The sequence below is a fragment of the Candoia aspera genome, chromosome 2 (genome assembly GCF_035149785.1).
Source record: "Candoia aspera isolate rCanAsp1 chromosome 2, rCanAsp1.hap2, whole genome shotgun sequence".
Lineage (NCBI taxonomy): Eukaryota > Metazoa > Chordata > Lepidosauria > Squamata > Boidae > Candoia > Candoia aspera.
The window spans coordinates 39,931,664-39,958,342 of record NC_086154.1 but is presented as its reverse complement, the minus strand read 5'-3'; the positions used below and the strand labels follow the sequence as shown (position 1 = coordinate 39,958,342).

Genomic DNA, 26,679 nt, shown 5'->3' with positions numbered 1-26,679 from the left:
TATGAGGATCTGCAGCACCTACTGGACAACACGCCTAAAAGAGATGTTATTTTCATCACAGGAGACTGGAATGCTAAGGTGGGCAGTCAAATGACACCTCGAATTACAGGTAAGTATGGCCTGGGAGAACAAAACGAAGCAGGACACAGGCTGATAGAATTTTGCCAAGACAATTCACTCTGCATAACAAACACTCTCTTCCAACAACCTAAGAGACGGCTTTATACATGGACTTCACCAGATGGACAACACCGAAATCAGATTGATTACATCCTTTGCAGCCAAAGGTGGCGGACATCTGTACAGTCGGTAAAAACAAGGCCTGGAGCTAACTGTAGTTCAGATCACGAACTTCTTCTTGCACAATTTAGGATCAGACTCAAGAGATTAGGGAAGACCCACAGATCAGCTAGATATGAGCTCACTAATATTCCTAAGGAATATGCAGTGGAGGTGAAGAATAGATTTAAGGGACTGGACTTAGTAGATAGGGTCCCGGAAGAACTCTGGACAGAAGTTGGCAGCATTGTTCAGGAGGCGGCAACAAAATACATCCCAAAGAAAGAGAAAACCAAGAAGGCAAAATGGCTGTCTGCTGAGACACTAGAAGTAGCCCAAGAAAGAAGGAAAGCAAAAGGCAACAGTGATAGGGGGAGATATGCCCAATTCAATGCAAAATTCCAGAGGTTAGCCAGAAGAGATAAGGAATTATTTTTAAACAAGCAATGCGCGGAAGTGGAAGAAGACAATAGAATAGGAAGGACGAGAGACCTCTTCCAGAAAATTAGAAACATCGGAGGTAAATTCCAGGCCAAAATGGGTATGATCAAAAACAAAGATGGCAAGGACCTAACAGAAGAAGAAGAGATCAAGAAAAGGTGGCAAGAATATACAGAAAACCTGTATAGGAAGGATTACAATATCGGGGATAGCTTTGACGGTGTGGTCGGTGAGCTAGAGCCAGACATCCTGAAGAGTGAGGTTGAGTGGGCCTTAAGAAGCATTGCTAATAACAAGGCAACAGGAGACGACAGCATCCCAGCTGAACTGTTCAAAATCTTGCAAGATGATGCTGTCAAGGTAATGCATGCTATATGCCAGCAAATTTGGAAAACACAAGAATGGCCATCAGACTGGAAAAAATCAACTTATATCCCCATACCAAAAAAGGGAAACACTAAAGAATGTTCAAACTATCGAACAGTGGCACTCATTTCACATGCCAGTAAGGTAATGCTCAAGATCCTGCAAGGTAGACTTCAGCAGTTCATGGAGCGAGAATTGCCAGATGTACAAGCTGGGTTTAGAAAAGGCAGAGGAACTAGAGACCAAATTGCCAATATCCGATGGATAATGGAAAAAGCCAGGGAGTTTCAGAAAAACATCTATTTCTGTTTTATTGACTATTCTAAAGCCTTTGACTGTGTGGACCATAACAAATTGTGGCAAGTTCTTAGAGGTATGGGGATACCAAGTCATCTTGTATGCCTCCTGAAGAATCTGTATAACGACCAAGTAGCAACAGTAAGAACAGACCACGGAACAACAGACTGGTTTAAGATTGGGAAAGGAGTACGGCAGGGCTGTATACTCTCACCCTACCTATTCAACTTGTATGCAGAACACATCATGCGACAAGCTGGCCTTGAGGAATCCAAGGCTGGAGTTAAAATCTCTGGAAGAAACATTAACAATCTCAGATATGCAGATGATACCACCTTGATGGCTGAAAGTGAAGAGGAACTGAGGAGCCTTATGATGAAGGTGAAAGAAGAAAGTGCAAAAGCTGGTTTGCAGCTAAACCTCAAAAAAACCAAGATTATGGCAACCAGCTTGATTGATAACTGGCAAATAGAGGGAGAAAATGTAGAAGCAGTGAAAGACTTTGTATTCCTAGGTGCAAAGATTACTGCAGATGCTGACTGCAGTCAGGAAATCAGAAGACGCTTAATCCTTGGAAGAAGAGCAATGACAAATCTCGATAAAATAGTTAAGAGCAGAGACATCACACTGACAACAAAGGCCCGCATAGTTAAAGCAATGGTGTTCCCTGTAGTAACATATGGCTGCGAGAGCTGGACCATAAGGAAGGCTGAGCGAAGGAAGATCGATGCTTTTGAACTGTGGTGTTGGAGGAAAATTCTGAGAGTGCCTTGGACTGCAAGAAGATCCAACCAGTCCATCCTCCAGGAAATAAAGCCAGACTGCTCACTTGAGGGAATGATATTAAAGGCAAAACTGAAATACTTTGCCCACATAATGAGAAGACAGGACACCCTGGAGAAGATGCTGATGGTAGGGAGAGTGGAAGGCAAAAGGAAGAGGGGCCGACCAAGGGCAAGATGGATGGATGATATTCTAGAGGTGACGGACTCGTCCCTGGGGGAGCTGGGGGTGTTGACGACCGACAGGAAGCTCTGGCGTGGGCTGGTCCATGAAGTCACGAAGAGTCGGAAGCGACTAAACGAATAAACAACAACTGCAAGCTGGGAGTTTGGGTTGGGGATAGCAGATGGTCTTAGAATATTATCAGTGATGATAATCAAGCAACTCAAGTGTTTGCAGCTCTGTGTGTTTGCACCCATATTGCCAGAGAGGCTGTTTGGCGGGGGGGGGGGGGGCATTTTGCCTGGCTTTTAAAGGTTGTTGTTTTAAGGTTGAAGATTGCAGCTCTGTTCCTCTTGGCTTTAATATTCTGTTTTAATTCTGTTGTTTTTCAATTTGGTTTTTGGTATTTTGTTTTGTATACTGTCCACAGGAGCTCTGTTAAAAAAGAAAGCTGGTAGAGAAATTGATTTATAAATAAATACTGTCAGGTATGTTTTCTCTGGGGAAATGGCAGTAATGGTAAAGGGTGAGGTTTTCTCTTTGAATCCTAAGACAGACACACAGATACCTATTATGCTGTAGATGCACGGAAAAGAAACCATGTGGGTTTACCCTAGGAAAGGTTTGGCATCCCCAAATTATACAGTGGAATTCCCTCATATGTTCTGGAGGTTTCCAGAATCTTTTTGGCTAGTACAGATCCTCCCTAAGAAAACGAATGCCATAATAAATCTATTAGACTTTGAGAAATAATAATGCCTTTCTAGACATTATCACTTATCAGGCTTACAAATTATTGTTTCTTCAGGTGGGTTTATAATCCATATATAAATTTTACATTACAGTAGAAACTCAAAAGCAATCTAATCTTCCTTCATGAAGATGTTCTTTTTCTGTTCAAAGTGAATACACTAATAAAACTAAGAGAAATTTCTATAGCTTGGAAGTAATCGACCTATCGTGACATTGCTTTGTGGTGAGTGACTGGATTTTGCAAGGCTGGCATGTCTGTGGCAGTTGCGAAAAAATAAGATACGGTAATTTATGTTGGTGAATCCTACCATTCATCTAAAAGCCTTCAGCGTCCTCCACAAAACTGAGTAGGATTGATGGCTAGACAAAAGAAAGACAGAACAGAGACACTTAGCGCCCTGTTCACTGCAGTGCATGACTTTCTTTGAATAGCAGCCAACAATCTTGAGAGAAAGGGGAAAATACATATATGGATGTCCAAAGAGCAGCAAACAGTATTTTGGCAGAGCTATAAGGAGGCCCAGGCCTGGAGCCATCCATAAATACAATATAACTTTGGTCATCAGACTAGATCTTATGAGGTCATTTTCTCTACTTTTTCTTAATAGCATGTTTGTTGGCCTTTGTTCTTCAATGGCTGTCTTTTCTATTGTGACACATCAGCTGTCAATCTCAGTCAAGTTCAGATGCTGGGCAAAATGGCTTTTAGCGGGATAAGTGGTCTACCAGTAAGCAAGTCAAGGTTTCAGCAGTCATCATGGCACTCAGAGTCTGGAACTGACAAATAAAACACTCCAAACCTATTAATAGAAATTTTTCCAAAGTCAGCAATGAAGAGGAAAATAGTACCTATGCAGTGCTATTTTGTTTTTCTCTAGAAAATAAGATCTGTGAACAGAAAGAATATTTGTCTCTGTCAGAAATAAAAGTATTCTGATATTGTAGTCCATGAATAGGCAACCATTTTACCCTTTTATATGAGTTGTTTTCACCCAACCCTTTCCTTCACACAGCAAGTCAATCTCCCCCTTCTCTCTTCAATCTCTACTATATCCTCTTTAAGCTTGTCTGATCCTGGGGATTTAGTGTCAGAAAGAATCAGCTGCAGAGAATGGTAGAGAGGCTCAGGGTAAAACCCATTTTTGGATTTCCTCCTCTACCAGAGATCTCCCCTCAACCTCATGAGGAACAAAAAGCCTTTGGCTCCAGGAACTCATTGTGTCTTTAATTGTTTGAATCTGGCATAAAGTAATGAAATGAGCAGCAAACTTCTGTTTATTTTTCTTGCTAATATAAGCAACTCACTCACAGCTTTCAATGACCACACACAGTATAAATGTGTTTCAAGTATCTTGGATAACTTTTGCTGTAAATGAGTAGATATAAATATCCTGTTGCTGGAGCATGTGTAGAAGTATACTCTTACGTTCTTTTTTCCTGTACTAAATTCATTTTCTTACTGTGTTGCTATGGCTGAAGGCTAATATAAATAATATTTGTATTAAATGTGTACTCATTAACTCAGTAACAAAAACTTGACTTGCCTTAGTTTTCTCTATTCAGCCTTCTACTCTAGATCTATAACTGAACAGAGATAGAGGGACTGAATTTGTCAGATGTAGTCTGATTCTTTCTAAAAATCTATTCAAGTGGTTTTCAAGGAACTGATAAATATTCAGTAATGAAGGGCAGCCAACACCAAACATGGCTAGACATAGATGAAGCTTAGAAATTGGAAAGCAGAACTGGAAACCCATACCATGCTTTCCCATCTCAGGCCCACACACCTTGTTCTCAAACTAGAAAACATAGCTTCTAAAAGCCAGGTAAAAACCACTTGACTTAATTAATCTTTCATGGGATAATGGTACTCTGATTCATGTTTGAATGTTATAAGCTGATCATCTTCAATAGCAGATATTCTTTACAATTCTCTTGAAGAAAAAACTTGCTTTGCAAAATAGTACACTAAGCAAATTCTTCCTTCTGTTTTCTCCCATTTTTTTTTCCCCAGTAAAAGATTTGGACACTGAAAAATACTTTCATTTGGTGAGTATTCTGTCCAGGTCAATTACAATTACCATTGTAGGTAGGCCAGGGACATTTTCCTTAGAAAGCAGTTTTTCCTCCTCTCCCCTGCTTCCTCTGTACAAAATGTCTATTTGGGAAACAGACCCACACACCAGGAAAGTGTATGAGTGACATGGTATAGATAAACAAAGTTACACACAAATCACAACAGCTTTATGCAAAGCTGTGGAAAGAATTACCCCAAATCATTTGATGGGTGGGAGGCAGGCCTGGGCCAGTCAAACCATAACCAAGTGTGTTTGTTGTGAAACAAGCCCCACCTTTTCCCCCCGCCTTACAGTTTAGTATGATGAAAGGACAGTAATGCTGCACATAGTTTATTGTAAAGGCAAATGTAGGAATGCTTTCCATATGTAGAGTGTATGCAGACCGATAAATTTGTCAGCCAGTCAGCCTATTGGCCTAGGATCAGACTCACGGGGGGTGGGGGGGCAGTTTAGACCCTTGAGGTTCCTGCATTGTTTGTGTAATAGGATAATAATTGAACACACAAATTTGGCAGAGAGAAGGAAAGAACTTAATTTTTTTATCTTAATCTCAATCGTAAGCTTGCATATATTTCTAACACATATTTTACCTCTCTGATGACTGCCAGTTATCAGAAGAGAAAGAATCATTGTGTCTAGTGATGTTTTAAACAGCTGAATTCATTGTAAACTGAATCTATTGCAAAATTCTTCATTCACTGAAAGAGAGAGAGGAAGGGAAAGGAGGAGGAAACAACCAACACAGCTGGCAATAGTATAATTTATATTTAATATTGTTCCATTGTTCATAATCTCAATGCTGTGGTTTAGAGCATAAAGAAATAGTCTTTTTTCTTTTTCATTTTTGTTTTAAATTAATGCTTTGTTGGCAGCATTTATATTAAAAAAAATCTTTGTAATCATACATCATCCTTTTGTCTCTGTGTGTGGATTTGTTTCTTTATTGTTGTTATTGTTTGGCAATTGCTCAGGTCCTTCCCACAGATGAACTAAATGAAAATAAAAAATCTTATCGACAAAGTCATAGAAAGAAAGTTCTTCCTGAAATCTACCTAACCAGACTGCTTTCCACAAAGGTAGGGCATTAGAAGTGCATTGAGTGAAAAGAGTGGTAACCCACATAGATATATATCCTTGGTACGAAATTATTGATCCCAGCCATCTTCTTTGGCATATTACAAATGTTCCAACTGACCAGCAAAATCAAGTTCAATAAAAACCATCTCTGTATTAGCCAATGTTTTAAATCTGACACCCAGAGAATGGCTATCCCTACTGATCCAAAATGAAAATATGTAGTGTGATCTTGTGTATTTTAGTAACATTTTTAATGATTGCATTGTTGGTTTAAGTTAACTCAGATTATTATGCTTATAAAAATCCAGAATAAGAAGACAATTTGGGATCTTTCATTGCTACCTGTTATATTCTAATATTGTTTACACATTGCATTCGATTTCATCTGGTTCTTTGCATTTTGAGTATTGTGTTATGATGTGTTACTAAGTTTTGTGTGTAGTGATGCTATATCATGACTGCTTTGAGGGCTGTATAGAGTTTCACATTTATTATTATAGATAATATTAACTTGACTGTAATAAAATCTCAAGTCAGTTATAGGCCAAACTGAATTGGAAAGGGACAAATTTAATCCTTCCCCTACCTATTGCTTTTTTTTTAATGTTTATGATTTCTTTAAAGGGAAAAAATGCCTTACACTTTTTTGTATAAAACAGTTCAAGTGAATGCAAAGGAACTGAGGGGTGAAGGAGTAAGCGTTTCTCCTTTCAACTTCTAGACAACATATCATATGTAGACTAACAAATATGTGCTGACTAAATCCTTTATATCTTACTTCTAGACCACATTATTTATTTAGCTTAGTTAGACCTCTGGTTCATTGGTCTATTTATGTGACATATTTCTATAATAATCAATACCCAAAACGGTTAACAGTAAACATTAATTTATCTAACACATAGCATAAGGTAAAGATCAGTTTGCTAGAAAAACAGAAATAAATCTTAAAAATTCAATACAAACAGCATAGCATAAATTTAGTGTAACAGTAAAATAACCTCTACAAAACAAAATCAAAACTAACAGGTCATTTATATTTCACAAAATGCAGAGCATTTTTGCAAATGCATACAAGTTCCATTTCTTGTTTTGTTACTAAAATGACTGGAATATTTTAGGAAGTATGATAGTTTTTCCTCATATTTTATACTCGAGAAAAAAGGGGTAGTTTTATCTACAGTTGGAGAGTGTCTGCTGCAACAGTGGTGGATAGTCCAATCTACTTTAGAAAAAAAATAGAGTATCAGTACTAATGCTCTTAATGGACTTGGACACGGATCTTGGCTTGAAGCCAGTCTGTAATTCCAGTGCTTTGTGATTCATAATTGGAGGCGAGATCACAGAATTGCCAAGGGTCTATAGCTTTTCCCACTGTTTACCACACAGAACAATCACAGATGTGCTTTTAGATTCTAGCACCAGAGAAGGAGAATCTCAGTGCCAGAAAGGATTAAATGCAAACTAAAACTAATTACATCAGTATACATAAAATTAACCCATCTCTTACCTAAGAGTCTACTTTGCCTACCCCTTCACTCAATTATGTTATAGCAGATTTCTTCAACCTAGTCTGAAAAATAGTTAAAACTTTATTCACCATTGTCAGTCCTTTCTTAGTCCAAGTTGACTGTTTTCATTCTTCAGGGCACACTGCAAAAATTCCTGGATGACTTATTCAGAGCCATTCTGAGTATCAGAGATGACAAGCCACCGTTGGCAATTAAATATTTCTTTGATTTCTTGGAAGAGCAAGCAGAGAAACGGGGAATCTCTGACCCAGACACATTGCACATTTGGAAAACTAACAGGTTAGGAAAAGAATTTCCATCATTTCTGCCTTATACATTCTGGTCATTTGAAATAATCAGCACGTATATAAGTACTAGTATTATTAATAAGGGGATGCAAAGAGGACTAAAAATGTCAAAGGATATGAAGCTGAGAAGAAAATATGAGGTCATAATTCTGAATAGCAAACATAAGACATATTCATTTTATACTATACACCATCCTAGAAGCAAGAGAAGAAGATAAAAATAAACAAGAAACAAAATGACTTTTCTATAATTTTAAATAGGTCTACTTCTGAGCAAGTGCCTTTCATTTCCATGGTAGTTTCTCAGGAGGGAGCACATGCAGAAAATGAATGGGAGGAAAATGAGAAGGGAGCAGGAAGTAACTTCAGAACTGCAGCTCAAATGCCTTTCAGATTCACTCAAGTCAAATTCCAAGTTCATAAATACAGTATGGATAAATATTATGAAATGTCTGTATAAATTTATGAATTCCTAGTACTTAGAAAATAACTATAGACAAGCTTATTTAAAGTGAGAAAAGATCCTGTTGGCATATAGATTACCTGAACTGAATCAGCAGCAATCAATACATTTTTTTTACACATATCAGCTGAAAGCAAGAAGCCATTAGCCTAAAGATCATCAAGAGCAGATGCATTCACGTTATTCTGCACATGGGGCAGCAGCACTTTTGCAACTGAAAGGAGCATGTCTATACAGAAATCTTGTATCTTTCTTACTGTGCCGAAGCCATATATTTTATTGAACACTAAGGAGGCATTTTTGCACTATAGAAACTAGAGAAGTTATAGATTATTATCTATATTTAACAAAAAAGTTAGAATCCAAAATGGAAGAAGGAAGTTTAGACAATGAATATGATGGTCAGAGACCATTCCCACTAGACCAATTTCATCAATTCACAATCTTGCTCTTTTTAGATCCCACCACTTGACATGTTACTTAATTTATTTAATCCCGTAATGGAGAGATGTAAGACTGATCGTGATAACTGTCTCTGTGAATTTTGTATACACTTGTATAGCCTACCTCTGAGATTTTGGGTCAACATTCTGAAGAACCCCCAGTTTGTCTTTGATATCGACAAAACTGACCACATAGATGCTTGTCTTTCTGTAATAGCCCAGGCCTTCATCGATGCCTGTTCCATCTCTGACCTGCAGTTGGGCAAGGTACGTAACTGTCAATAAGGATGATGTTTTCATTTGCTGTTCCACTCAATAATATCTTAGATAGTCTTGCAATTAGCATCAGTGTGGCAAAGAATATTAGGGAAAAGGGGAGGAAATTTAATGTCCCTATTAGGAAAATGAGAACCAAAACTGAAAAAATAATTATGTGTGAACTGGTGGTGTTTATTCGTTCAGTCGCTTCCGACTCTTCGTGACTTCATGGACCAGCCCACGCCAGAGCTTCCTGTCGGTTGTCAACACCCCCAGCTCCCCCAGGGACGAGTCTGTCACCTCTAGAATATCATCTATCCACCTTGCCCTTGGTTGGACCCTCTTCCTTTTGCCTTCCACTCTCCCTAGCATCAGCATCTTCTCCAGGGTGTCCTGTCTTCTCATTATGTGGCCAAAGTATTTCAGTCTTGCCTTTAATATCATTCCCTCAAGTGAGCAGTCTGGCTTGATTTCCTGGAGGATGGACTGGTTTGATCTTCTTGCAGTCCAAGGCACTCTCAGAATTTTCCTCCAACACCACAGTTCCAAAGCATCTATCTTCCTTCTCTCAGCCTTCCTTATGGTCCAGCTCTTGCAGCCATATGTTACTACAGGGAACACCATTGCTTTAACTATGTGGACCTTTGTTGTCAGTGTGATGTCTCTGCTCTTAACTATTTTATCGAGATTTGTCATCATTGTCATGTGAGCTGGTACATACATTTAGTTCTATTTAATGTGATTGTTCCAGATGTGGCATTTATGCCATAAACAATAATAATCAAATACAAGTCAGTCAAATTATTGACCACCTGAAAGTTTTGAGTTACCTCTTCTACCACCTATAATAGTTAACCGGCTGGGCTGAGAGAAAGCAGTTACTATCTAAAGTTACTGCTGTTCAGTACTCATGGTCTTTTTAAGGTAAAAAAAAAATAATGGAGTCACGTTGTAATGGAGTCACAGAGAGTCCAAAATTTTAAGTCCCATCTCCCAGAATTATGACCTTGAGCAGCTTCATGAATGAGGCTTACCAGTGCTCAGGATGGAAAACTGCAAAGTAGATTAACTTTTTTCTGCCTTTGGTCAGTCTTCAGTGAGTTTGTGTGTGTAAGAGGTTTCTGGCCTTTGAGCGTGTGCACAAATTGACTGCTAAGTATGACATTTCATTTAGATGTTTTCTAGTTGGGAATCAGATACTTTTTAATGCAGGTCTAGAATTGTCAGGCTCAGGTGCATATATTGGAGCTATTAAGGTCATAGCAGTAAGGAGTGCACAACCTGTTTCCAACAATGTGGAGCTGGACAATTTCATACTTAGGACTATCTCTCCTTGCTACAACTATAGACTTCTGTTTGCTGGGTGAGCATTCTTTTTGGTTTTTATCTATGAACTTAACACCAGACTGGTTTGTTGAAAGACCCATCCTATTTTCAGTTTAATCCTCAAGGGATACCGTAATCTAATATGCATTCCTGAAATGTGATCAGGCTGGAGGAGTACAGCCTTGTTCTAGGTTAAAAGGGTGAGAAGATGGGATGGTCCTAGTTTGTTTCTCTTCTTACTGTAGGTACCTTGCCTATCCTACAATGTGAATTTCTGTACTTGGTTATTACAGCCTTCTTATGTATTGGTTTTCAAGGTAATCTGAGACCAGGAAGCCTACACTAATTTATGGATTCCAAGGAAACCTAATGCTGATTTATGGCCCTTTGGATGCTATAGAGATTAATTATAACAAAAACCTGTTTTGCATTGTTATTGAAGTGAATCAGAGAATTTAATATACTTCCTTTATGGATTTTCTTGAGGGCTACAATTTAGTCCTTTAATTTTATATAGATATAAATATAGATAAAGGTGAGTGTGTATTAAGTATAATGTTACAGCATAGGATACCAAGTGACTCACGTTTTAAAAAACAATACTCTGCTAAGAAACTTAGTACTCTTCTGGAATAATGCTAGATTATCTTTAAATATTCCTTTGCAAATACTGGTCTGTATACTATTCTAATTAATTATATTTATCACATGCTATAATATACATACAATCATATATTGGGAAGCTAACTCAAAGATCTTTTAGACCAACCCCTGCTCATTTCAACACACAGGTGTCTTGAACGTGCCATTGCATACATATAAATTTTATCAGGCAAAGGGCACTTAATTCAGCCTAAGCACTACTGTATCTTTGCTTTGGGTTTCAGTTTCTCTCTTCTTTTTTTTTTTAAGAAAAAGTCATAATCAATCATTGAAAATATAACGGACTCCCTCTGGATTTTTGTTCTCTAGGATTCACCTACTAATAAATTATTATATGCTAAGGAGATTCCTGAATATAGAAAAATTGTACAGAGGTATTACAAACAGATCCATGACATGCCACTGCTTAGCGAACAGGAAATGAATGCACACCTAGCAGAGGAGTCCAGGGTAAGAAATCACCTCTTCTATAATGTATCCATTTCAGATTTGTCTCCTATGACAATTTCTTCAAATGTTTATATGAGTACTTCTAATCCCATGCAAATTATAGAATATTGTTTTCATATCTAAGTAACAGCAGTTTTTATATTCTAGCCAAACAATGTTTAAAAATGTGATTTAAGCATTACCAGGAATCAAACTAAAATTTGCTTGAGTATAAATCAGTGAAGAGATTTACCTTGGCCACAATACTTTTTCCCTTTTTTTCCTGCATAATTTATAAGTTATGTATGTCACGTATTAATTAGCTGACTTTGAAAACAACCAAAGTTCAAATATGCTGATACAGCATAGAGCACCATCCAATCCAAGTACAATGCTAACCCAATTGATTTCTGTCAAAAAGAATGGATGTGATGTGGTGAAAATTGAATAACGTTCTTTGTTTGCTTTTGTTCTTCATGAAGAAATATCGGAATGAGTTTAACACCAATGTTGCCATGACAGAGATTTATAAATATGCCAAGAGATACCGCAGTCAGGTGAGTTGCTTCCTTGATCTGATAGGCAGAGGTTGTTTTATCCGTCAGTTCAGATTTATGTGAGCTTGTATCAGCAAAGGTTGAGTGTAACCGCGTTTGAATAAATAGTGAAATACAGTGCTTCAGCATGTATCTATTGCAGTGATGCTTAACTGTCATATCAGAACCTGAATTTGCACTGAATGCTGGTTTTTTAGAGAAGTAATATTATTAAGGTTATTATAGCCTAGCTGTAGACCTAAAAATATGAATCCAGATCATGAGTGAGCAACCCACGTTCATGAGCTGTTTGCCCTCTTCAAACCTTTTGCAGCCTTCAGAATCTCCTCTTCATTTGCCACTGCAGTTCAGTGACAAACCACATGATCAGATGCCAGTAACAAACCATTTGGAAGCATCTCTGGTTATCTGAAAGGATTAGAATTAGGTTTAAAAAATGACGAATATTAAGAATGGCATCTTTATAAGGCATACGGATAAATCTCCTACGAAGATTAACTTCAGAAATGTGTTCAATTCAATTTGCTTTCCATTGCACATTTTAATCTTCTAACGGTTCACTTGTTGGCAGAATATGTGTTTCTTAAAAGCGTACTGTATGTGTATATAGAGAGGGTTCAAACTTTTAATTTTAAATAAAAGAATTAGCAGTGATGGTGGAAAAAAAAACATGTTTGCATTGTTCTGTCTGCTAAGCATTTAGAGCTTTTCCTCCACAACTCTTAGAACAATTTCATTTTATTTCTTCATGCAGTTAATTTCTCAGATATTAACTTACTGACTTTCCCCCTTTGGCCTTGCCAGCTTTCTCTTTTAGTTACCCACATTAGGCCCAGATTCATGCATTTTTTTTAATTTAGCTTTTGGCCAACCAGTGACACTAAATGTTACCCTGAGCCTGAACTGTTATCTTCCACGATCCAGTTGTATAGTCAGTAGATTTGAAAATTGCTAATAACTCAGACTATTTAATACTTCTAGCAATTAGATCCATTAAGACAGTAAAGTATTTTAGCTCTAGAGCAAAATAGGCCCAAAAATGCAGATCTTGCATAGGGTACTAGTTCCAGGGATGATGATGTCATTTTCAGTAAAAAAAAGAAGCTTCACATCATTAAGTACTTCTTAGCTTCTTTCCATATAAACACATCCAACATTCCCTCCCCCTCCCTCCCCCTCCCTCCCCACAATTGCTGCATCTCCGACTTTTACAGAAAATCTTTAAAAATACCATGAAAACAACATGCGCAAACTGAAAAACACAGAATGGATTTGATGTTATTTTTATTACCTAAAAAGATAACACATGTTAAGTGGTGCATCTGAAAAATATTACTTATAATTTTAGAGCATTGGTATCTAAGCCCAGCTGTTCTTGCATTCTGTACAAAAATGCACTGTTGTACCAGGGTCAGGGACCCAATTGGGCAGCCCGTGATTTTTGAGCTGTTGCAATGTGCGACTTTGCCATAAGAATGAAACAATTCTTGTTCTGCCACACTAACCGCACTTCCCTGTGCAGCTGTCCTCAGATACAAGTCCAGTGGGACTTACTCCCATGTAAGTACAGTGCAAACTACAGCCTACAAAATCAAATGTACCTCATTTGGCAGCCCTTCTTTCTGAGGCTTAATGCAATGTATCCAAGGTTTATTAAGCTACAGTTTCTATTAGAGCTAAATGAGGAAAGCACACATTAAAGTTTAACAAAAATACTGGCTTTCCAATCAATATCAAGACATATTTTATCATCTTCTGTCCTAGTAAACTAGCAGAACATTATTTACAAAGAGTGTCTCCAGGCAAACATTACTAAAAACATTGCTTTTCTACCATAAGCTAAAACCAAAAATATAATTGGCCGTTCAGGTTAAGAGTCGAGTGTGCATCTCAGCATTTTCCATTCACAAAGAGGGCATGACAAAGCCGTGTCAGCAGACTTGGCCCTTTCCTTTTCCCACACTTGCGGTCACCCAACTACTTTGTTCAGCATTACAAAGCAGCCTTAGGGCCCTTCCATACCACCATGAGGTGGACTTCCCAGCTACAGAAACAGTTTGAACACAATCTGCACTTGTGCATGCTGCAGTCCGCCTCAAAGCCACAATGCTCCCTTCAGCTGATCAGTTCCAGAAAACAGTACCAAAAGAGCCCCCAGTGCCATCCCTGCTGGTGCTCATTAGGTAACCACCATATCGAGGGCAGAGGGAGATGACAAGTTTCCGCAGCACCTTCACTCATTCAGTGCAAGGTGCTGCTGCTCAAAAGAAAAGCAAATATTTATTGTATGTATGTATGTATGTATTTATTTATTTATTTAGCAAATTTATATAGCCGCCCATTTCACAGGACATGACTCTGGGTGGCATATAACCATAGTGACAATTAAAGCAGTATAACCATCATTAAAACACTAAAGTACAAATAAAAGTAAAAACCTAGAAAAACCAAGATTGCAGAAGAATACCAATAGACTCACATCATACAACCACCTCGCAGGGAAGGAGGAGTTTTGCCTGTGGGGAAACAGCCTGCCGCCATGCTCTGTGAAGCTTCACCATCTCAAGTAGGAAACTAGAATGTTTCTTTCTTGTGCTGCACTGCCACAGATGTGAAACTAAAAGGGCTTAGCTGCCCAAGGAGGAAGAGGGTGTGGGATCCCGGAGACACAGGGTCGATCCAGGGGTGATGTCAGAGCCTTTTGTGGAAGTGCCCTTACTTCCAAGTAAGCATGTATAAAAATAAGTTCTATTCTGTGCCAACGCTGATGTTAAAAGATTACCATGCATTTTCAAGGAGCAAAAATGTGAAGCCAAGCAGCACGGCCATCCCACTGAAGGTCTGTTTCCTGCTGGATAGTATCTCTGCAGGAGGAAGATGTTTGCCACAGTCATTCCTCAGTCGAGCAGTATTTCTGAATGCTTTTTTTGTCCCAGAGTACAAATTAAAAAAGCTTGTAATTCTTTTCAGCCAAAGCAATTATTTTCTATATTTAAAGGGACAAGCAGCTATACTTGCAATAGTGATTTTCTATCATAATCCTTCTTCTCCTGACTTTGTTGCTTTATTGTAATGGGCTGTGAGAATAACCTTAGGAGACAAGAGGAAGAGCTGCAGCCAGGGCAATGGTCAGACAAGAGATTTTGGTTTCCTGTCTGGGCTACCTCAAAAGACTGACATTTATCTTGCAATAAAGGCTAAAGTGTTGCAGCTAAACTTGCTTCTGGGTAAAAATAGTTAACATTTGAGCTATAAGACCCATATAGGTCCCTGAGCATGCCTGACTTCTAATATAGTCAATTTCACAAGCAGGTCAGACAGTCCAAACTAGTCCGTTTCGCAATCTTGATTTTTCTGTGCTTGACTCTAAAATTCATGGGTGACAGAAAGCCTCAGTGCCCTCCACCAGAGTCAGGGCATAAAGTAGCTCCTTTGTTCCCTCCCTCCCCATATTTTTATTTTGTTGGATTAGAATTATAAAAGAAGGAGGGGGCATAGTGGAATCCCCTAATTAGATAGCTAATGACCTTGTCAGAAGGAGAAGGTTGAAGTTATTCATTCCAGAAGAGAAAGAAATGTCATGAAGTAGTAAATTCTGGATTGGTTGAAACTATGGCAGACAATGGTGGAACAAATGAGTTGTTTTAGATGATTCAAATTGTTGTATATACAGAAAAGTTTTAAAATGCAAAATAGAGAATAAAATAAAATGCAAGAAAAAGCAAATCACAAGAAAGAAGGCAAAAGCAATTGAGGGAACTTGCCCCTAGGGACATAAAGTAATTTGTAAACCAGAAATGCAAGTCAAATTGCAGAATAGAGACACTTATTCCAATAGATCATTCACCTTTGCCAAGGACAATTCCTCTTTTTTTTCCTCTTACCCACAATGGTGAAGACATTGCAACATATTCTGCTATTCCCTCCTTAAATAGTTTTCCTGCAATAAAGAAGAGGAAGAAGCAATGGAATAATGTAGCAGGGTTTCAAGTGGATGGTTATTTGGAACATCTCTTCTGGAAGCATCATGTTTATTTCTCAAAAACTGAGTGTTAACAAAAAGGTGCAACACCCATTCCTATAGACCACTGTTTCCCAAATTTGGCAATTTCCAGCTTTCTGGACTTCAATTCCCAGAATTGTCAATAATGGCTATGGTTGCTGGAGAATTCTGAGAGTTAAAGACCACATATCTGGAAGTTGCCACAGTTGAAAAATACCAGTATACTGTAGATCATTATAGTCATAACGAGATGCAACAATCAGCAATGGAGAAGAGGGTTACTAAAGTATGGGTGCAAATTAATTAGCTTAAACAGGTGGATGATTTAGGAACTTGAATGACATAAATTGAGTGGACCTAAAGCAAGCTTTAGTGATGGGTAGTCATGCATAAGACTGCACTCTCTGAATAGAAAAATCTCAGGTTTGTTTAATTCCTTGTTTCCTCAGATAGTGAATGCGCTGGATTCCAACTCTACAACAAGACGCACTCAGCTGCAGCACAAATTTGAGCAAGTGGTTGCACTTATGGAAGACAATATTTACGAGTGCTGCAGTGAAGCATAGGTGTCAGCCTGGACTTTCTTCCCTTGTTTAGAAGTGACCTTCTCTACAGTGCACTGTCTTTTACAAAACACCCTTTCTAAGTCATTCTTTGTCAATATGTACCCCATTGTATGTATATGATGATTAAGAAGCCAACGTGATAGTCGATCTGGCCCATCTTATACTATCTGGTGGTGTCCACTACACAGCTTGAAATTTGCTATAGGATCTGCACTGCATGGCTCCCATAATTTATTTGACCTCCTGCTCTTCTTCAAAGTGACCATCTTTTACTTCATTCATTTTCCCAGAGAGAATCTTTGTGAACCAAAGATCAGGATATGGAGATAATGCTAAGATGGTTGAGCGAAAAGCAGCAAGCTCTCAGGGAATAATGAATGAAGGTTTCAAAAGGCTCTCAGAGCCACAGTGGAATTCTCTCTAAACAGTGCCCCTCTTCCTTCTGTGTACTTTAAATATCAGGGAATCCATTTACTGTACACAGTTTGCTGCATTAGATGTATTTTGTGCCTTTTATTTTTGTACTATATGTGTAAACACAGCCACACCGTCATCCAACATTGGAAAAAGGTGGGGATTGCCTAGGCTAGACAACGCAGTTGCTTCCTAAATAGACATGGCATGTGAAAGCACTTTATCTCACCACAGAAATGGCTATTACCTTGCTGGAGGGATCATTGTTGTGTAGCAAACAGTGTCAGAAAACAACTAATCAGTGCAGCTGTTCCCACTTCTCCAAGCTTCCCAGATATTCATGTAGACTGAATTGCACTTGGCAAATTCTCCTTTGATTGCTTGAGGAATAATTTTCCATAGAAGGAAAAATATATGTATGCTACAGGGTCAAAGGGTTGTGCTTTCTTCTCTTATTCTGCCCCTGTTAGTTCAAAGGGTATATATAGGGCTGAACTCTCAGCTCAGCTTAAACCCAAAGTTATTACAGTTGGCTTAACGTAAGACCACTGTTAGTTTTTGCTAAAACAAAAATAATGGTGTCTATTTCTGTTCCAATTTCTACCTGAAGGGAACTTCTTTTTTGTGCAGTATCCTGTACTTGCCAGCATCATTACAAAGTATCATGTATTCCTAAATATAATGCCTGAAATGTTCCCTTTATCCTTACATTGTCCTCTCTGTTGTGAAGGAGAGAATATCGGTAGCCCTAGTACTCCCCTTAATACCTTAGGTAGTTGCCTTCAGGCAATGGCTGTTTTGTATAAGAAAATGAAAACTTATCGTAAATGCTGACGCCAATTCATGCCCTTGACAATGCCAAGCTCATGAACTGCCAAATAATGCTCAAGCATACCACACTACCTCACCAAAAACAAGGTCTAAAGGGGAGTTGCCACAGTTTTGAGGCTGAGTTGATTTTGGGGTGGGAATTGAATTTCAGTTTTTTAACGAAAATCTTGTCGTTGACAGTTACCTTACTTCAGATATAACTTCAGAAATGCCTAGTGTTAGTATATTATTTGAGGAACTGATAAGTCATGATGGATTTTATATATCACTATATTGAAAATACAGATTTTATCCAGCGCAAAAATAAAGAGGAATATACAAGACCTGAAAAATAGAACTTCAAAAAGTTATACTCACTGAAGAAATGTACATGTATTTGCTGAGAGAGTGGTTGTGGAAGAGAAATTTAAAAATGTAGCTGGGCTACGTTTTAACTTGACAGAAGTTGTTTGTTTCCTTCAAAATTATTATTATTTTTAACTGTGAGGAGCTGCCCAGTTATACACATACTTATGGAGAACTCAGGAATGGGGGGGTGGGGGAACATATTCTGGATTACCATGTCTGAAGAGGAGGGAAATGAATTGAAACAGAAGTAGGTTTGGCAAATGTGCTAGTTTGGTCTGTGCAGGAAGCTGTAATTTTGGCATCAGCAACCTAGTCCCAACATAGAATTGGGAGAGCAGAAAGCTCTTGGCTAGAACGATTGATCTTCCTTTTCCCCCGCAAAGTTGGTCCTATCCTGGGTATGACTAGAGGTAGGTGTGAGTGTTCCAAGCCATATGCTTGGTGCACAAGTGTGATGGCATATACTTTCTTATTTAATTCTTTGTTCAAATGTTTGCTACAGTCATTGAAAAGAAATAAGTTGTCTGCAAGTTGGAAACTGAGGGGAGCCCAACTCTATTGTAATATATATTATAACTTCGTCAAGTTATTTGTGAGTGTTTTTTCCCCTTTACCTGCTGTTTAATGGAAGTGGCAAAATCCTCCAGGAGCTGGGGGATATCTTTGTAATAAAACAAGTTGATCAAATTTGTGTGGTAGTGTGTCCATTCAGCAACTTCTCTTCCTTTTAGAGGAATTAAAATAAGTAGCACAAAGTTGGCCAAGCTGTAAACGCCACCAGAATAGTCCAGCTAGGCAAAGTTCACGCTTGTGGGATCTATTACTCTGAAATCCACAAAGCTGAACCATACAACTAAAATAGGCCATTCTTTATATGAGTTAATACTTGTAGGAATCCTGGTTTTCCTCATTCATTCATTGGGATAGTCCTCCAAATTCCTCTATTAGCATAGTTGTCTAAAAATAGAGGAACTTCTTCTGCCAACAAATGGAACAATTAACATACATTAGAACTGTTTTTTTTTTAAATCTTATGTAGACAAATAATGAGTGGCTCTTTGCCTTTCAGACCATATATACAGTATAGCAAGGGCAAAAGCCTTTAACTAGTGGCTGCACTTAAACCAAGGAGAAATGAAGCAGTAACACAAAATGGACAAGACTGCATCATGCACTTTGGTAATAGTGCTATGATGCTCATGGTTTCCCCTTATTTTACAATGGTTTGGTAGTATTTTTCACTCCAAAATGATACGAATCTGTGTCACTGCTTTTTGGCAATTTGCAGTGAAAGAGTGCCCTAGAGGCCGCACAAGTTGCACATCCCTCCCTTGAACAGTCTAATTAACAAAAAGCCTCACTTGGCATTGCAATGATGTGGGGGACAAACACCTGAAAAATTTGAATTCATGTTTTAAAAAAAATCCTGGGGCTCTTACAAGACATGCTGATGCATTCATTTATGACAAAGTTGAAAAGCAATTCCACCCCTAGGGTGAATTAAACTTCAGATAAATAGCATCCAGCAATCCCCGTCACCTACAGCATCTGCAGAGGAGTGTTTCTCTGATATCCAGTAAACACGTGAACAGATGCCTACACAAGGGTTCTTCAGCTATATGGAAATAAATACCCCAGACACTAATTTTTTTGGTCAATAGATACTTCATGAAAGGAATGAAATACAATTCATATTTTCTAAATATGGAGTATACCAGTGTTTCTCAACCTTAGCAACTTTAAGCTGTATGGACTTCAACTCCCAGCATCCCCTAGCCAGTGTGCTGTAGAGATGACAACACCCAAGACGTCTTAGAAGATATTCCCTACTTACAAATACTCACTGAAGTAAGGCAAACAGCAGAAGAAGAATCAGTCAAGCTATGCCAGCAAATCTGGAGAATGACACAGTGACCAACTGATTGGAAGAGATAAATCTACATTCCAATACCAAAAAAAGACTCAACAGAGTGTGCATACAATATTCTTAATTTCACACACTAGCAAAATAATGCTTAGAGGATCAAATGGGAGTACTATCAGAAATACCATTTTTAGAATGAGAATTATAAAGAAAACTTCTGTAAGTTAAAATGGAGGCTTTATAACATTTGTGTGAGCCCAATTAAGCTCAGGAAATAAATCTATTTATGATCAGATGATTTAAAACACTTTTTAAAAGAGATCTACATTAAATGAAACCTGCTTTTATTTTATTCCATCCTAGTAACTCAATGCACTGTTAAAATGTGGTTTCTTAATTACCCACTATATGTAGAGGCCCTATGGGAGTATAGCATCTTTTTGGAGTGCCTTATTGCTATTGGACTTCAGACCATCAGATGTAATACATGCAGATGTGAATATATATATTGTTTCTTGATCAACTAAGATCCAAGGTTGTGCAACTAAAGAGGCACACTAAGATTACTTCTGCTTGATCTAGCATCTCCCAGGTTATTCTGAGTAGCAGGGCAAGGGAACCATACACCAAACCCAGCAGTTGCACAATGACAAACAGTATGTCCTGTGACTTTTGCACAATGCATCCTCAACATATGTTCTCTAGTGCAATAAATATTAACAGCTGTCCAAAATGAATAATGATCTTATTAATTACTTGAGAATGGAGTACCCATTTCCAATCTTATACAAATCCCTGATTCAGCCATTCCATTAGAACATTAACATTCCCTATCAGAAAGTTGGCCCTGATTGATCTCAGCTGTACTGCTCAGGTTATCATTGCACAGTGAGGTACTTAAATTATCCCACGCTCATCAATTTAAATTTGTCTTGGTTGAAATGTTCATTTTATCAGAATGGAGTAGATACAGATCATTTATGAAGGCTAACGTCTAGAAGTTCTAAGAAACATCCTCATTTAGATTACAATAAGTCTCCAGAACATGCCTGAAATGATAACTTTGGCAACAGGCATTCTCATTTAAATCACAAGATTAATGCATTGCATCCTATGCAGTTCTTGTGGATCATCTTTGACTATCATAGACTGGTCTTCTCAAAAATGGGAACTAAGTTGTATGGTGCAATTCACAGTGGATTTTGGTGACACAATGCACTATACTTTTAATAACAATACAACATGTTGGCCAGTTCAATCAATCATATTAAAAGTACAAACTGGGCTGATATTAACACAGTTTTTTTGCAGCTGGTCATTCTAAGATAGAGCTTTGTAGAAACAGACAAATTGCATACACATGTGCCAGTAATTGCTCTTGTGGATTTAGGTTTCCTGACTTCCTAACCCTGCCTTCATTTCTACCCAAATGAACATGCTTGAATTGAGGTTTTTTGGAGGGTGGGGAGAGAAAAACACGCAGATTCAACACAACAGGTCTGTATTGTTTCACCTCACTACAAGTCAATATTTTTACAATAGAAAGTACTAACAGGAAGCTAAAATTCTGAACAGGTCATATAGATAATTTCCAGTCACTGTTAATACAATGGGATTGTCAAAGAAGACTACCCTCAGTCCAATTAAATCTGCATCAGTCAGGATACCAAGCCAGCTTGCAGTCAAGGAAAACAATTTCACTCATCTCTTGCCAGGGCCTATAAACGATGACAGTTATATGAGAATGGTGGCAGCTGTTGATTTTCATGATTTTCAGCAGATGAAGAGTCTCCATCATCTGATTCCAATTTGTACTTCTTCCAAAGGTGTGTCTTCTTTGTAGAAGGAAAACCTCTCATAATGCTAACTAGATGGCTTGATGCTACACATACTGTCTTGGGTCTTAGATCTATAATGCTGCAGTCATCAGTGACCGGTATGTATGTACTTTCTATCCCCTAGAACCAAAGTAAAACTTAGAGAGTTATATAGACCAAATGCTTTAAATTACTCAACTGTATATATGGATTTTTAATTAGCTGCTTAGAAATTAAAATGCAGCTTCGCCTACTGGGATAACCCTTCTACTCACACATCACTGCTTAAAATATATGAACATGGTTGCCCTTGTACAATAACTCTTGATTGAATTTTGTTAATTAATTCCATGTTATTCTTTCCTTTGGACTGGAAGATTGCCACATACTTTCAGCTTAGTTGTATTTCACCCAATTGGCACTTATCATTGTTCCAATTAACAAGGGCAAGGGAAGACTGAATGCATCACAGCTGGGGCCATGTTCAAATTTCAAATAAGCTTTTTGCAAGAATAAAAATAATCTAGGACAAAAAGGAAATAATTCATTTTGTATGGCAGCAGTCCACAGAATGCCACAGGTCTTATATCACTTCCCTCATTAATATTTCACTTTAGGTTACCCAACACTGGGTGCAGTTTTATTCAAATTTCTGGGCAATTAGCTAACTAACTTGATGGTAGAATATTCTTGGGAGATCAAAAATTTGTGTTATATGCTATCTCTAGCATAAATCCACTCTGAATTCAGGGCATACTTTCATAACTCTTCCCATTTGTCTTCATTGGTTTTGATTATGGCTTTCATATACGTACAGTATATATGTGCTTGAGTACTGTGTTTGGTTCCTGGCACCACACTTTAAGGATTCTGAGAATTTGAAACACGTTCAGAGAAGAACAAGAGCATAATCAGGGAACCAGAAATTAAGAGGGTAGTTGAAGGAACTGGGCACACTTAGCCTTGAGAACAGCAGTCTTCTAAACCTCGAAAGGTTATCATATGGAAGCTCAAGCCTTTTCTCCATCATTCTATGGTATAAGACATGGAATAATGGGTTTAAGTTACAGCAAGGCTGATTCCAGTTTAATCTTTTAAAAGAGCATTCAGTAGGTGTGTTCAGGCAGAGACTAGATAGCTCACTGTCATGGATGCTTTAATTTGGATTCCTGCGCTAAGCAAGGTATTGAACTTTATAATGGTGTGAATCTCCTCTCTAGCTCTATGAATCTATTCTATTCTGTGGGAATAATAAATCTCAGAATTCATTCTCTCTCTATTATATCACAGAAAAAAATGTAAAAAATAACTATTTGTTCCAACATTCTTTACATGGCTGGATACAAGAAAGGCAATCTGGTTCTGCTCTTGATAGTTTAAACGTTGCTTTATTGGGAAAATAGTATTTACATTCTAAAAGCCAAGTATAACCGTATCAGATCAAGGATTAAAATAGCTGTTCTGAAAATAGAGCTGTGTTTAGAAGCGCTCACAGCTCAAAAACAGAGCACATGTTTTGCACACAGAAGGTTCTAGATTTAATCCCTGGCATATTCAACTAGAAGAGAAAAGGCTGGAGGTGACATGAAGGCTCCCTTCCTGAGACATTAAACAGTTGCTCCTGATTTCCATTTCTTGAGTAGATGGATGAATAGACTAGCATAGCCTAGCCTAAAGTGGCAATGCTGTTGCACATTATATACGAGACAGGGCTTTGAGACTGCTGGTTGAACGTAATTTCAGCCATTAACTTCCATGTAAGAATATTCCAGTATATCTGCCTATATAGTAAGACCATTTTTTCTACAATCCTGCTTGTTGCCGACCCTTGGTCTCCTAATCACTTCTTGCATAACATTAGATTCCCTCAAAGTGATATGTGTGAAAGACATTTTACTGTCGTGCACAAGCTATCTCAATTTTTCAGGAAGAGGTCTATAAACTTGAAACCAGATTCTTGTCTTCACTTGCTTGTACACTTCCATGTGAATTTAACTTTCTGCATATCTGGCATCCACCTAGATTACATGTGAGAATTTATCTTCAGCAACTCTCTGGACTCATCTAAGTTAATATTTATTTATTTATTCATGCATTCATTCCTCCTTACTGACCTTTTGCCTTCAACAGTTATTTATATTGGACAGGTGAGGCTGATCTCTCTTCTGCCTTTAAAATAAGAGCCTTTATCTCCCTCATATCTTCTCAGTCTCCCAAGGAATCAGGTCAGAAAGATTTTCATAATCTTGCAGGCTAACTTTCACGAAGAGACTTCCACTGAGCATCAGCCTGACTAGGAAAGGGGTTGGATAACATTGCCCCGACAGTCTGTACTTGTATGCAAGCTTACGCCTGCAAGAGGGTGCTAACATTTTTAAAACATTATAGATTTGCATCAGATGAATTTTAGCTTACAGACTGTCATAATATAGTCATTATAGAAATACCGCATCTAGTATTTCCTGCTTTACAAAGAAATTGAATATTTCAGACCTCTGTATCAGGAAGCTGGGGTCTTTCCAACATTCCCCACACTGTCAACTTTAGATGCTGTTGAAAAGCAGCTCCTAATCACAATCAACGAGCCTACAGCACTGAGTGCGGCAAACAGATGGGAGCCCATCATTTCGCATCCAAGACTTAACATCACTGAATTTTGCCGAAGGTTTTTGCTCACAGCTTTTGGTTTCTCCTCCTTAGCATCTGTTGAAAGGATCGGGGATGGGAAAGAAAAAGAGAGAAATGCAGATGAGTCATTTACTTGTGTTTACAAAAGAAGCAGACCCATATGAGGCTATTTAATCTCTCCCTCCCTCTCCCTCCTCCTTTAGCCAGTAGGCCTAATTTGTCACTCACACCATTACCCACTGACACAGAGCTAGACCTGCCTCCAGCAGCTGGATATATTTTTCTCACAGAACTCAGAGGTTAACAGGCCATCAGAATTAAGAAACTTTAATATAAATAAGTATCCATTTCCAAAGAATTCATTATTGGAATTTGATAAAAGCCAATACAATAACTCTCTAATCACCTGCCTTTCTTCCCCAAGAAAAGCATAAATCAGGTTCTTTGGTCCAGGAATGGCTCAACCAGGACAAAATAAAAGATGCAGTCCTGAGTTTTGCATGAGATGAGCCTCTGGTGATCAAACACTCATGGGAAGGACTTGAAAGTCCTTGGGAGTGAAGCTCAACTCCTGGTGATTTTAGAGGCACATCTGTGCAATTGTCTTGGCAATGATGCAGGAATTATTTGGCACAGGTTTCTTCAGGGATGTTTAATCAAGGTCCCAGACTAGCCTAAAGCATAGTACAGCCCTGGGAACTTTTAGGTAGTCTGGGAGATGGAAACACTGATTCTCTGGAAGTGCCATATGACTCTTCCAGAAATTTCAGTGTGAGGCAGTACCCAGGATCCACTTCATGAGCTGCAGCTGATTTATCATTATGCTCCTTCCAGAGATGTTACGCCTTTAACATCCTTGTTGGTCTGCTGAAATATGCTCCATGAGGGGTTTTCCTGGAAATCTTTTCCAAAGGTATAGCTGATCTGCAGTCTTGTTTAAAAGAGTGGGAAAAGGAACATGTTTGGATAGTTCCAACTTTCCTTTGAGGGCCAACATAAAAAAGATTCTTCAGCCCATGAGTAGGTGTATTTGGACCTTTTTACAATTAATGTCCCTATTTTTGTAATTTTTGTTACTTGATTTGGTGTCCTGATTATATCCTCTTCACAATGTTATTGATGTTTTAAATTATGTTAGTGTAATTACATAAGACACACGGCAACAAACTTATCTGCAAGCTATTTCTCCACTACATGTGTATGGATTAAGGTCTTCTTTTTCAACTGGAACTTTTTCCCCACATTGGGAATTATTATACTGATATTATATTATGATAGCAGTAACAGAAACAGACTATATAGAGCCAACGCATATTGGATAGCCTTCCTGATTTTCTATTGTAGTGATTATCATAGCTTGTAACTGTCTGAAAATACTTCATGATGGTATTAAGGTTATCCTAAGTGGGGATTAGAGAGTTGAGATCTAGTAGACTTTAGGGCAGTTGATTAGGAAATGGTGGGCTAAATTGTAAAGAAAGGAAAGGAAAGGAAAGAATAATTGTTGTCCTCCAAGGTAGAGATAACTGAGATGCTTAAAGCAAAGTCTCTGAGTAAAGAAGACTAACTCCAAATTCTGCCCATTCTTCCTCTAATATTAAGGCATACCCTCCCACATTATTATGTCCACAGGTTGTTCAACTTCTGCTCCCTGGGGTATGAGAACTTGATGGAGGGCTGGATTTTACCCCATCCTATCCAAGGAAGCAGAGCCAGTTTGGTCTAGTGGTGAAGGCATCAGTCTAGAAACCGGGAGACTGAGTTCTAGTCCTGCCTTAGTCACAGAGCCAGCTGGGGGGCCTTGGGCCAGTCACTTTCTCTCAGCCCTGGGAAGGAGGCAAGGGCAAAGCCCTTCTGAAAAACCTTGCCAAGAAAACTGCAGGGACTTGTCCAGGCAGTCTCTGAGAATCGGACACGATTGAATGGGAAAAAAAAAATCCAAGGAATGCAGCAAACTTGTGTGACAATCAGGTTGCACTACCTACATCTTGCTGATGGAAACAAAGAACTAGCT

The 26,679-nt window shown here is 38.3% G+C and overlaps 1 protein-coding gene across 1 annotated transcript in view; it reads left to right on the top strand.

The window, feature by feature from the left end:
• Window positions 1–19,043, top strand: part of PLXND1 (plexin D1) — a 193,069-nt gene extending 174,026 nt beyond the window's left edge. Inside the window, exons 30-36 of the mRNA XM_063291644.1 lie at window positions 5,096–5,130; window positions 6,131–6,235; window positions 7,884–8,047; window positions 9,081–9,228; window positions 11,518–11,658; window positions 12,120–12,194; window positions 16,647–19,043. Coding sequence (XP_063147714.1) covers window positions 5,096–5,130; window positions 6,131–6,235; window positions 7,884–8,047; window positions 9,081–9,228; window positions 11,518–11,658; window positions 12,120–12,194; window positions 16,647–16,763 — 785 coding nt within the window. The 3' untranslated portion in view covers window positions 16,764–19,043. The remainder of the gene's footprint in view (window positions 1–5,095; window positions 5,131–6,130; window positions 6,236–7,883; window positions 8,048–9,080; window positions 9,229–11,517; window positions 11,659–12,119; window positions 12,195–16,646) is intronic.
• Window positions 19,044–26,679: the final 7,636 nt, after the last annotated feature.